Source organism: Falco cherrug, chromosome 8, assembly GCF_023634085.1.
Source record: "Falco cherrug isolate bFalChe1 chromosome 8, bFalChe1.pri, whole genome shotgun sequence".
Classification (NCBI taxonomy): Eukaryota; Metazoa; Chordata; class Aves; order Falconiformes; family Falconidae; genus Falco; species Falco cherrug.
Window position 1 is genome coordinate 38,682,709 of NC_073704.1, and position 13,810 is coordinate 38,696,518.

Sequence of the window (13,810 nt, forward strand, 5' to 3'; positions counted from 1 at the left end):
TAACTGAAGATCTTGTATTTTTGTGCTGTTCAATTTTGAGCTGTTTAATTTATAACAAATGCTGGATTTGAGCTATGTAATTTAAATCAGGACATTTTATACAGCCAACATTTGTTAGTGGATTTGATATTCCAGCTCAAGACAATTATAAGGAAAATATGATTGAGCAACAACATTTTCATCTGGAAGCATATCCAATTTTTAACATCTCAGAATGTGAGAATAGAGGTGATTCAGATATGATGTTGAAAATCGTATCTGCCTTTGGTTTTGGATTGGTTAAGAGAACAGTTTGGGAAGGGTGGTCAGTAAACTTTGAAAGCATGAGATTTTGGGTCTGATTCAGAGAAGCAATCGACAGCTTGAGTGGTTAGCCAATGCTCCTCCCAATTTCTCTTTCCAGATGGATAGAAATATTAAAAAGAATAACCTTTCTCATATGTTAGTTGGCATCTCTGGCCCTGGCCAAGCACCAGAACTTTTATGCTACAAAAATGAAAGGTTAGAAGGGGAAGAAAAATATCAAAAGATGTAAAGTAAGTTTGATTTAAAAAAAAAAAAAAAAGTAGGTGGAGATGGGAATTAAGTCCTATTTTAACTCTAATAGTTCATCCATCCATCACTAGATAAATAGTGACATGACTCTGCACAATAATCCCTACATACTTTCTCTCTTGGTTTTCTATGGCAATGATATGCATGACAGGAATTTGCATGAGATAAGTACAAATTATAGAAAATGCACACATTAATCTTCATGTACCTATATGAGAATTTCACGTAAATCATTGCCCACCAACCTACAGACCCTTTCATAGGTACAAAGAGATATGTGCACAATACATATTTCATTACATGCTGCATATCAACAACAGGCAAAATCTACGACAATAGTTAAACATATTACACTGTTAACATCATTATATGTTGTATAATCAAAATAACAGATATGTTTGATTTAAAAATCCTTACATTGCATGTTTTATTATTATTTAATGGCTTTGCAGACAGGAAAATTTTATTGAAACTGTAACAAAATTGACTTGTGATACGATTTACTATAAAGACCATGTAACGTTTCTGATGTCCCAGACAGACACTACTCAGTAATGTTTGCAAGGGAAAACAGCCCCTCTCTGAGTCATGGTTTTGCTGCTTTTCCCATTACTGACACAGCTGGGACATCCTTAGCTAATGAGACCTGATGTGATGGCAGGTCAATGGGTTTGGCTGAAGATCAGTCGTTTTGTTTTGTTTGTTCTTAAATTTTTAAATATAAATTTACATCATGAAAAAGAACTCTTATCCCAAATTGTATAGCCCAACTCTGCAAGGGATGTTTCAGCAGGTCATAGAGAACCAAATGTCTGTGAGGGCCTCTGGCTTAAGGAACGTGTTCAGAGATGTGGAGGGGCATAAACCGAGAGAGAAATGTAAAAAAATAAAATAAAAAAAAAACAACCAAAAACCAAAACCAAAAACAAAACCTGGGACTTGCTCCTCATACACCAAAGCTCAGGCACAATGTTGGTACCTTACAACCAAGCGTTGCAGCATCCTTTGTACCGACAGAGTCCTCACCCTGTTCTTGACAGGACAGAAAAGGGACGAGGTTTCAGTGACAGCAATAGCAGTGCATGGGATCTCCAGAGCTGACAGCAGGTGGCTAATATCACATACTGCCTTGTCCAGGTGACAGCTAAGGGCTTTGCCTTTCTGGGTGTGTTTTGGAAGATGCACAATGCGGCTGTATTTTCCGTTTGCATGTTGAGGACTGACAGAGCTGCTCCAGTTTGTTTTCTGCACAACACTAGGAGATCATTTAGTTCAGCTGGAAACTTGCAGGCACGTTCTCCCCGCACGTGGATGCACACCCGTGAAGTGTGACCTTTTCAGGGCTGGGGGGGGTGAGTGCCTCAGTACCAGAACTCATCCAAAAGATGGCACCACTTAAAAGCATGATGCATTTTAACATCTTGCATGAGCCTTGGTTTGGTGCTGACTCAAAGCAAAACGTGGCACCTATGAAGGCGATGTACCTTTTCCTGTTGTACAGATATTTGATGTTTCTCTGACATTGGTTACCACTAAACATGACTCTTTCTAGAATATGACGAGCAAGAGGCTTCTACAGAAGTATGGTGTGTTGCTCACAGCTATTCATGAAACTCAATATATCAAATGATACCTTGACATAATTTACTTGCAATATATTTTCAGCTAATTTTTTACTTATAGCTAGAAAATTGTCTTGTGTTAAGATAAATTTCTTCTTCATCAATAAACAGATTATTATTGTTTTTTTCTTCTAGGTTACTTCTGTGTACTGATTGACTTTAAATGCTCTTCTCAAATTTTTGGAAGAACTGACTGTATCAGAAAAAACGGGTGACTAAACTGAGAATTAGTGATAAAAGGCTCCCACACTAGATTAGCTAGATGCAGGCTCTTAGACATGTGCTAAGTGGATTCATTCATCTGAATAAATGATATGGTTATGACATGTGTGTTTTTTGTTTCTTGTAGGTAGTGGAGAAAGAAGGATACCTTCTAAAAGCTAAAATAGCAGATGGTGGCAAGAAATTAAGGTATTATAAATTAATGTTACAGAACTTATCAGTTGCAAAATTCAGAGTTGATGCATGTTTAAGTATAATTAGCTATTATTGCTGTTAATAGCCAAATTGCCATTGTTTCAGTATTAAGCCAATGTATGATTACAGTTCCAGAAACCAAGTGACAGCAGCGAACGGGCTTATTGCGTGCAATGATCGTGTGTCAATGTTAATCCCTATATTATTTATATTACACACATATTGAGGATGACCTTAAGGCACCAGGCAAACCAATATTATATTTCCCAGCGGGCAAATTTCAGGTGCTGAGTGTGTGCTTGAGGAGTCAGGGATGCGATGTAGGAACCCACCAAGTGGTGATGCCAAGAAAAGTTTATCAAAAATGATCAGCATGACTGTGGTGAAAGTAATGTGAATGCTGCCTTTTTGAAGAGGATTTCCTATGGTTTGCTCTATTTTGATGCCTGTAAAGGAGTAGCAGTGATGTGACCAGCACTGTATGTTACCAGTGAGAAGGAGAGAGTAATGTCAAATATTTTTGGCCTGCAGAAAGGAGCCAGGTAATAAGTTCTCATAGCTGCTATAGGGCCTTCAACTATAAGGATCCAAGAAATGCTCATTGAAAAGGGAGCCTGGAGGTCACCGAGACCAACCTCTCTGTTGATGCAAGAACGCTGTCAACTCTTGGCCAAGGCTGCTGCAGCTGGGTGCTGCCAGAGCTTGGGATAACTTGCATTGCAGGAAAAGGCGGTGAAGCCAGGAATAAATACTCTGTTCCCCACTTGGACACAGGCAAGAAGCTTCTGCAGGGCGTGCGGAGGCCAGACAGGGCCTGTGGCCGTGCCTGGATGAGGGGGGAGCTGCTCCTTCCAGCCCATCAGGGGCCGGTAGCACCGAGCGGCTCCCGGCGTTGCGTGGGCGCAGGGAGGCGGCGGGGTGGCTCGGCCGCTTGCGGTTTTTGAATAGCCCTGAACAGCTTTGCCTGTTTTTGAAATTGCCTCGGAGATGGCGAGCACCGTATATATGTATATAGCGATGCAGCTATAGCGTGCTGCCATCAGGTGTCCGTTTGACAGAATGCAAATGCAGCCGCCGCTCGGGGCTCCTCCGGCGGCTCCCGGGAGCGGGGGGGCCGGCAGCCGCTGCCCACCGCAGCCGCCGCGAATCCCTGCGATATCCTCCTTAATTCTAGCGTGCTGCTGGTTCTATGGCTCTTACACAGAGAGGACGGGTAGGGGGATTCATCGCCCCTGCGTGCGCCTTGTCCGACTCCTTTCACTTCCCAAAACTTGCTGTTCGGGGGCTGGCTGGAAGTGGCATCTTGGATAGTGTTGGTGTAAAATTCTTTAGGGCTCAAAAACTCGCTGCACACATCCCATGCAATACAATGTGTGCCCATCTGTACAGACACTAATAGACATTAAAGCATTTCTTTAATTTTTATTAGTTTGTTTTTTGTTTTTTTTTTTTTAAATCTGATGTATGTCTCTATGGACAACCTGATAAAAAGGTTGTCTGGTTTATATCACTTTTATCTTTAGGTCACAAAGGTAATGAAGTTTTGATTTTAAAACATCACTTTTTAAATGAAAGAACCGTAGAATAAAAGAACTGGGGCATTTAATATTTTTTTTTTTTGGGGGGGGGGGGGGGAAACTTCTTGCAGATAGTATGGTGAAATTCAGTTGCATCCACATAGCTTCTATTACTCCTATAGTCTCTTCCAAACCCACTACATTTTCTCTTTCCTGATGGAATTAAAGCGTTCATCCTTTAAAATTCAGAATGAAACTGACGTAAAGCATCTCACCCGATGTAACTTAAGCTATAGTTTTCATTGACTTCTTATTTCTTTGTTGTTGACTTCTTATGTGAAAACCACAAATAGAAGTACATTTTTAAATATTTTTTTGTAGTGAGGTCTAGGTTGAAATGAAATGTTTTCAAATCTTGGCAAACTTCCTAGTTTATTTGATCAGAAATTTGACCCTTAAGAAGATTGCACACAAGTCTGGGGCCTCCAAACGCCATTACTGATCTGTATATCTCAGCTAGAAGAACCTGCCCTGCAAACAGCTGGAACAAGCTGCACTCTGTCCATGATAAAGAAATGCTCCTCTCCATAGCTAATGTCAAACACTTGGAATAAGTTGGGTACTGACGCTAAGGTGTGTCACAAGGGTTTTAATTTAGTAATCCATATTTATCCAGGATATCTAAGCCATGGCAAAATCTGTTTCAACTGGCACAGACCATACTTGGCCACTTTACTCCCCTGTGCACTTACAAGACCTTTTTTGAGTAGGGGGAAAAAAAAAATTAAAGAAAATGAAAAAGAGCTCACATTGTCCTTATCAATAGACAACTTGTATTCAGTACCTTGATGGTGATTCTCACCTACAGCCCTTGTTTTCTAAGGATTTAAAAAATAGTTAACTGAGGTTGAGCAGTTCTTTATGCCAATATACACAATCTGCAGCTATGACCATAGGCCACATTAGCTAAGAATACAGCTTTATAGTGGTAATAAAGTCAGCTGAAAATTTCAAATTTACTTACAGACACCATCCTTTTGTTGGAAAATGTTTGTCAGTGATGGTCTGGCAGTTTTCTAAAACCCTGCTGTTTCTGTCTCTTCCCCAGTGCCCCTCTCTTTATCCCATTAACATGGCATAAAAAATGCAGTCCTGATTTCTTTGGACGTCTTGCTCTCCTTCACAGAGAGTTTCTTCCACTGTTGCCTCTTGTTAGCCATATTTTAGGGATGATCACACTGGGTGAAATCCTGCCCACAATGCAGCAAGTGCAAGTTCCTCTGATCATGCCAGTGGTGTTAGTGCTTCATCTGTAATGTTGGTTATGCTTCTTAAGCTGATGACTGAAACATATTAAATAGGGAAGTCATTAATAGAAGAGCTGCCTGTTGCTGTGCCTGATGCACAGTTTGATGGGCTATTGAGTGCAGCAGAGCTGAGATGGATCTGGAAGTGAGCATTGTGAAGACAGGCTTTTAAACTCAAAAAAGCCAACTTTTGCTAGAATAAAAAATGGGTGTGTTGAGTTACTCAGGAATACCTACTTAGAGAACTCTCATAGGAACTAGGCAAGATAGAAAAGAGAGGAAAAAGAGTTTTCTAACAGCTCCTCCCTGGGCCCTCCGTGTCCTTACATTCAGTTCCCTCCTTTTAACACACCACAACATACACATGAAACTGCCTGTTTGTCACACACGTTTTCAGGTTTGCTCTAAAATGTTCAGTTTTGTGGTTTGCGTTCATGTAAAGCAAATAAATGGTGGGATTATGAGCGTTTTTAAATATCAGATGTTATGACCCCCAAATTGGAGAGTCAAACTTTGGATGTTGATCTAAAAATAGTTTTGTATCAGATCCATTTGTTTATGATTAAATGGTGGTTTGAAACATCACGTTATATGTAATATGCATAATGCCATTTTCTTCTGAGTTTATTATTATGTTCTTTTGCATCAGGGGACACTGTTTTGCATATCTATGTGTGTTTTAACTTCTCCTCGGCCCTAGCAGTTTGCCAGGTCTCTAGTGCTGTACCATGAACTTCTAAGGTTTAATGGTTACTTAAACCTCTCTCAGATATCATTCTTGTCTTCCTTGCTCGCCTGTAAATTTTTATTTTAGGGAAAGAAGAAAGTATTTGGGACCTTTAAAAACAGACCTTTTGCTAAGCTCTCTATAGTCAGATTGCAATTACATTTTTCCCTCTCAGTCCCATTCTATGTGTTGGTTACCAGAAGTGTACCAGCTATTTTGAAGTCCTCTAAATGCTTGTGAACTTTAAGAATGTGTGAATAATCCCACTGTTTTCCTGTGGTTAATGCACCATGGTGGAAAAGGACCATACATAGGCTTCAAAACACAAAGGAGGAGAAGGAAGGCCTTCCAGTTTGTTAAGTCGCACAGAGGTATAATTAGGATGGTGTGCAACTCCATCAACATTGGTGGGAATGTACTGCTGATGTTGAGTTTAAACTGATATTGTTTATTTGTTTGTTTTAACTGATATTATTTAAATGCTGATATTGACTTTGTTTCTGACATGAAATAGTTTGAAAAGTCTACAAATGGTGCATCTTTTACCTCCTGCTTGCATGCCTTACTGATTTTTTTTTTTAATTTATTTTATTTTTAAGGAAAAACTGGTCCACATCCTGGATTGTTCTCACTGCTCGGAAAATAGAATTCTACAAAGAATCCAAGCAGCCGACGTTGACCAACCTGGTAGGCAATCGACCATCCGATACACTCTGCTTCCTTGCAACTGTAATTTCAGTATAAAAAGTTTGGCCTTTACACAAGGCTAATTCAGACTGAGCAGACAACCTTCCAAGGTTTGAGAGCAGCTGAAGGAAAATGCCATGATAAACTCTTAATCAAATGTAGTGTATAAGAAGAAATGGGACTTAGCATGTCCTTTATTAAGAGGTGCATTTTGAGAATAATTGCAAAGTGAGACAAATGGTGAGTGACTAGCCAGTAATGTGAAGGTAACACTTTAAATTAAGGTGCCATTTATAAATGCTTTATTCTTATTTATGAAAATGATCACTAAATGCAGCTACTTCCTCAAATAATGTATTATAAAGTATGTTATAAAATGCATTAGTAATAAATGCTTAACAGATGATGCGATGAGAATCTGTTGCAAAGGATATTGTGAGACGTAAATTATATTAAACCATGTATGTGCATCTTTAATACATGAATTTAACTTGTTATCTACCATCCTATAAAGTGGCTTATACATTAATAAATAATAATAAATTATTTATAAATGGCACCTTAATATAGGGTGTTACCAAAGCAGAAAACATTCTAAGTTAGCAAAGTGATTTTTTATCGTAGTATAGATGTGACATCTACCATATCCCACTAACCTTCCTGAATATTTCTATGACTCCATCTAATGCAGCTAATGCAATTTCTGTAGCCTGTAGTTACTACAAAGTGAAATTTGCAGTACCTTTTTATTGTGCCCCAAGGAAAAACCACCGATCTTAGTCTTCAGAGATGTGACAGCTACGTTGCGCAAGCAATAACGGCGTGTATCCCTTCAGCGCTAGTTACTGCCGAGTTTGAGCCGATGAACTTGAATGTGGGCCACAAAAGGGGAATTCAGGAAATGTGTGACACTGTGGGCAGCGAAGGGACAGGTTTGACAAAGCCCTGTTGTGAAAGGCTCTCAAGGCTTGATCAAACCTGCCAAACCTCATTGGCATGATGGGTGGCCACAAAGGTGCTCTCTTTGGCAGGAGTCACAAACAATAAGCTAGGTTGGTTTTTTTTCCATGGCAGGTGATGCAAACCTTTCCTTCTATACATTCTTGATCTACCAATGCCACCTGCATTAAATCAGCTTTAAAGAATGCCATTCAATGCCTTACTTTTTTGGAAAGAAGGTAGGGTTGTAGCAAAAAAACAATAAACAGCTGAAACAATAAAAATAAATAAAGGGTGAAATCTGGCACTTTCTGCTTGTGTTTGTGCTAGTACAGCTAGAAAATACAAGTTTTCTGCAGCCATGAAAACAGTACAGCTTGAATTAATGGGTTGGTTTTTTTTCAGTATTGTGTTTTCCTTAAAGTTGAATCATGTTATTTTAAAAAAAATAAATTCAGATGAACTTACTAGAACTAGTCTTATAATTTACTAGCTTTCTTATACTTCTACCTGCAACCTTGTTTCCTCTCTCTTTGCAAGCCCTCACCCACATCCCAGGGTATAAATGGGCCAGCAGAAATTCAACACGCAGGAGGCTTGATTTTGCTCTGAGACTCCTCCACATGGTTAAAATTCCCATTAGCTCTTTAGAGGTTTAGATTCTGAAGTAGACCTGCCTGAAGAATGAGTCTCTGGCCCATATCTCAATCTGTTTAGCTAAAAAAATTAAGGTGTGTTATGAGAGAGGTTCGTCTGAGAAGTCAGCCCCTTTCACTGAAGTCTCAGTCATCAACAGTGCTCACAGTCAGTGAGATAACATCTACTGCCTCCTGTGTTGGGAAGAACACAGACATATTGATCCCATATTTTGCTCATTATGGTGAAAAAAAAAAAAAGTGTGTGGGTTTATTTTGTTTTATTTATTTATTCCATGATAGATCTGAGCACTGGGGCTTTGAACTCAATGTTAAAGAGGTGAAAAAAAGCTGTTAAAGTTACATTTTCTGTCTATTGCGTATTTATTTACCATTGCATGTAACTTATGCAATGGTAAATAAACAAATTGGGTAAAGCTTGAAAACAACAAGAGCTGTCAGCATTCAAAATCTTATAACCCAATTTCCTAAACTCAAATTTCACACATCAAAAAAACCTAAATCGTCATGTTGATCTCATCTGATAAAGCAAATTCTATGCTTATTTCCTTTGTAAACCATTTAACCAGATATAAATTTGATAGTGGAAAGGAAATAATACAAAAAGGATTCATTAGAAATCATTTGTTTACTGATTTTACTATTTTTTCCAGCTGTAGTTTACTTTGGGGAAAGGCAAGCTCAGCCATTAATTAAATAATGTAATAGGAGCAATGTTCATTCACGATAGTATGGCTTATAACAAAGCAGTTTTATTGTTAGTAGGAAAATGATGTGACTTAAAAGAAAGATTAATGTTCCTTTGTATTATAAATATATTAATTCATTAATTATTAAATATTAAATACTGTACATGAAGTGAAAATTTAGACTAAGATAGCATCATTATAAAAGGAATGATATTTTACAATAAAAGCAACAGGAGAGAGAGGGAAATGAAAGCACATTCTAATCATACCTCTTTTTTCTGATGATAGGATAACACTTAGAGGTGATTTAAAATTATATTTACCAAAATCTGGAGTAATATTCTAATGCAAAGAGCTGGTAATCGCTAAAGGGTGTTTTTGTTGTTCCTTGCTCTGTCTGTAGACATAGGACTCTCTGTAACAACTTCCCTATTGATTCGCATTGAGAAAAGTGGGATCCATAGCTTTCTGGTGAAACTGGTGACCACATCTGGTATTATCAGTAATAGAGCACAACAATTAAAGCACACAGAAGAAAGAGTCAGAAAATAAGGTTGTTTACAAATATTACTGAAAATGCAGGTTTGCATCCTGTGTAGCTAAATCATTATCGTTTGCTGCTGCCTTGGTTGTCTGTGGTAGTATTTTTGATATACTATTTTATTTTTTTGTTATCATTCACATGAATATAACTTGCTTTTTGTTTTAAATTCAGGACATTGTGATCTAAATGGATCACAGCTCCGTTCTTTCTTACCAGTGTTAAATCTTGTTATCGGTTGGTCCTTCTGACCAAGACAAAGTAGTCTGTTTATTCCCGGAGATAGTGTATTCAACAGAGGTTATTTTAACCTCAGGTTATTAGTCCATCTGCAAAGTAATTTAGTGACTGAAAACGCTGCTGAAATCCATATTCATGTTTCAGAAGATTTCATTGTAGCAGACACTTGTATCAATTTGCAGCATAACCCCCTCCAACAACACTGATATAACATAATTGCTCTGACTGCAAAACACAAAGCAAGGACGCGGAGTGTGCAGGCTTTCCCCGTAACCTTAACTTACTTCCTTGTAGTGTCTCTGGGTAATGCATGAAATGGAAAGCAAATGGAGTACCAGGATGGTGTTTAGGCCAGGATGAATTTTCAGGCGGTTTTCCTGGGGTCCCTGTGGATTTAATCAGGGCTTCCCACTGAGTGAAGCTCCCCAGGCTGACGTGCATGAGGGGTGGTTTAAGGCTTGGTGGTTCCGAATGATTTTGCATGGAGTCTTCATCAGAAGGCTCATGTACTGTGCCATGCCCAGGAGTCTCCTGTGGTGTTCAGAGACACTTCTTATTCCATTGTGGGCAGAACTTTTCAATTCTCCGAAAGAGAAGTTTTCCAGTTGATTATTGCACACGGCAGAAACACGTGCATCATCCCAACGCTGTGAGCTTGTAGCTCATCCTTTCTAGAAAGGGAGATGCACATGCTTATACTTTTCTGCTTATTGCAAAATCAGAGCTGTAAACAAACTCCAGATTACTACAACAACAAAAAATTAAACACTGAGTGTACAGAGGAGCCCAAGTTCATTTTTGTGCAGTCGCGGAAATCAGAGATGCCAAAATCCTATTGAGTTCACTATTCCGTCTTCCTGCAAAACTTCCCTGGGCTTTCCACTGTTATTTCTCACTTCAGTGTGAAATGCCATGGCAGTTTTCCTGCGGAAAACATTCCTTAGCCCAGTATCCTTCACTATCAAGAAACTATTTCCTATTTCTTTCTTTCTGTTTTAATCTCTTCTTTTCATCTCGCTACATGTTTCCGAACTTTCTTGACTCTTTCAGCTGGCGGAACAAGGCTGCCCTTCTTTGTGAAGTCTTTTCGGGCTCAAACTGTCCTTCTGGGTAATTTTTTCAAAGAAGGCGGGGTGGCCCGCTGTGCCAAGGCTCCGTTGTGTGTTGGTGATGGGTCACAGAGCTGCCCCCTGGGCATGGCACAGACCTGGGCATTGCCTGGGGTCCTGGGGGGGGACACGCCCTCGGGTATCTGCTCGCCAAGGGGAGTGATCTAGTCGAAGCAGGCACCATAGCCCTATTTATAAAAGTATAATACAGGAATATTGAAAATTCATTTATTTCCTCCCCCTCATTTGAATCCTTGTTTGCAGGTTGGTGCTTGTCTGTTGGTTTTTTGTTGGGGTTTTTTTTTTTCCCTCAACTTTGTCACTTTTGCTGTGCAAACACTAACTGATTAAATTTCACAACACCTTTGTAAAATCAAACATCAATACTGCAGTTTTGATCTGTTATTAAAAATTCAGAAGGATTAAGTTCTTGTCAGAGGCCAAGCAGGAAGTCTGGGGTGGAGCTGGGGAAAAAAAATCTGAAGCCTGCTCTTCCACTGGTTTAGCCACAGGAACATTCTTCTGTTTTGAATAGCATATTTCTTCCATTAAAAAAATAATTAAAAAAAAGTAGAAAGGAACAAAGGCACACAGGACTGTCAGTTTTAGGGGAGTTGAACCATGGTGGTTTTATGGTTTGGCAACTGGAGAACATAATTACAACTCCAGTACTGAAAACTGCCAAAGACTCTGCCTGCAAATTACTCGACCAGGATATTTTACTCTGCTTCTTCTAACCTAAATAGGGCCTTTTCTACCCATCTCAAAAGCATCCTGGAGAACACGTGGGGTTTTAGCCTTTAATAATAAAATCAGAGAAGTTCAGTGAGCAATCTTTGGAATGCTGATTGTGTGGCTGATGCTGGACTGGCCATGCTTAATTTCCACGAAGTCTGTTTTCTTTATCACTGATGCCATTTGTTTAAGGTAAAATAGCTTAAGAACAACACAGCAAAAAAAAGATGCATCAAGCTGATTAACTACATTATGTGGATATTACTCCATATCTTACCCAAAAGGGGCTTCTTAGTGCTTTATATTGTTACCAGTACTATCTTTACTGTTGTATGGGATGTGCAGTAACCTAATCTACAAAGCCTACTCTACGTGGGCTTTGCCAGAAGTGCTGCACAGGCAGAGTCCCTGGAGAAGAAGCTTAGATGGCAAATGAGGATTATTGTGCTTTACACCAACTCCCAGCAACGTAAATGATGCAGGCAAACAAATCTGTTCTTTGAATTATTTGTATCCACACAGAGGAGCTGGGGAGGCAGAGCTGTGTTGCTCCGGGATGCAAACACTGATGTTGCGAAGGAGCAAACCGTGTGGAGCTACCCTCATGTTGAGCACTTTCTGGGTGTCACACATGCCCTCAAAGCCTTGTTTTTTAGGAGCTAGAAATGACAATTTGTTTGGAGAAAGGAGTTATCTTGTCTTACAAATATGATGTATGTTCTTGTCTAGTTTCTGTCCTTTCCAGCTGCATCCATTTAACTTTGCATTGGGAAAACCCACAAAACTTTACCTTTAAACCCAACAGGCTTTCAAGAGGTTTTGCAAAGTAAGCATTTCAAATAGCTGGTCAATGTGTATGCATTTGTATTTTGATCCATTCTATGTTATATGAGACTGTTTTTTAAACTATCTAATAATTTTTAAAATTATGTATCTAGTATAAAAAAATTATTTCTGACTTAAGACACCTCAGGAGTGGTTATTTAACAATACTGGGGAATAATGAACTCTTTTCCAGTAATACCAGCAGCTATTCTACAACTGTCACTTGAACTTGTCTTGTTTTAGCTGATAACTGCCCCTGTTTGTGAAAAGTCGTTATATTCATGGTGGATTTTTCTCCCCCTTTTTTCTTTCTAGAAACCAGGATATAAACCTGAGTGTGTGGATTTGTGTGGTGCTCGCATTGAGTGGACCTCAGAGAAATCCAGCAGAAAGAATGTCTTTCAGGTAAGAGGCAATGCATGCATTTCATTGCTCATTTAAGTATCGAGTCTGTTAAGTTAAGGGGTAGGTTTTACTTCCTTGGTTTTAATAACGAGAGACTGATTTAATGCACCAGTTTTCTTACCAATACTGGAGTGTAACATTTTATCAAGCATCAGTTTACTATTTTTCTAAGAGAAGGATTTCTGATGACTGAGTCTGCTAAACACTTGAGAACCTGTTGATTTATTGATTAATGCTCTATATTCAATTTGTTTTTAAAACTTAGTAGTTAATTGCTTTGGGTTCAGGCCTAGAATCTTGACCTAAAGGACTTCCATAAACACAACTTCTTCAAACTGCTTACACAAGCACTGCTCCAACATGGTGCGGTTACTCTGTTTATTTTTATTGCTGTTCAGGGTCCTCAGACAGTGATGACCTAGGTTCATTTCTGGAAGGGGAGGGGAGGGGAGGATTTTAAAAGCTTGCCTCTGTCAGGGCCAGCATAGAAGAACATGCATTTCTCATAGGACTATTCTTCATTGATGGAAAATACTATTATTTAATTACTTCATCTAAATCCCATTGAATTGAAAAGGAGGATCAAGGCCCAAGATGATGAAAGGATGAGAAAAGTGTTAATGCAAGGTTAACATTCCAGGATCTAGGGGCTAAAATAGTCTATTGCAACATCTTCAGGTTTTGGACATAACCCAGCTGCCATGAATATCAGAAAAAGGGTGGGGTTTTTTTTTGTTTCACTAAAAGTTGCATCAAGCCACATCAAAATATTATTCTCTATGAACTGAGTTGTTTCCCAGAGTTCAAACGTTAAGAATTTTTTAACAATACAAACAATA

At 38.9% G+C, this 13,810-nt stretch overlaps 1 protein-coding gene across 4 annotated transcripts in view; it reads left to right on the forward strand.

Annotated features, from left to right (window-relative positions):
* Window positions 1-13,810, forward strand: part of ARHGAP15 (Rho GTPase activating protein 15) — a 332,925-nt gene that overhangs the window by 48,968 nt on the left and 270,147 nt on the right. For all 4 annotated transcript variants that reach the window (XM_055719343.1, XM_055719344.1, XM_055719341.1 and 1 more), the window contains 3 exons: window positions 2,527-2,588; window positions 6,745-6,832; window positions 12,882-12,971. In XM_055719343.1, coding sequence (XP_055575318.1) covers window positions 2,527-2,588; window positions 6,745-6,832; window positions 12,882-12,971 — 240 coding nt within the window. The remainder of the gene's footprint in view (window positions 1-2,526; window positions 2,589-6,744; window positions 6,833-12,881; window positions 12,972-13,810) is intronic.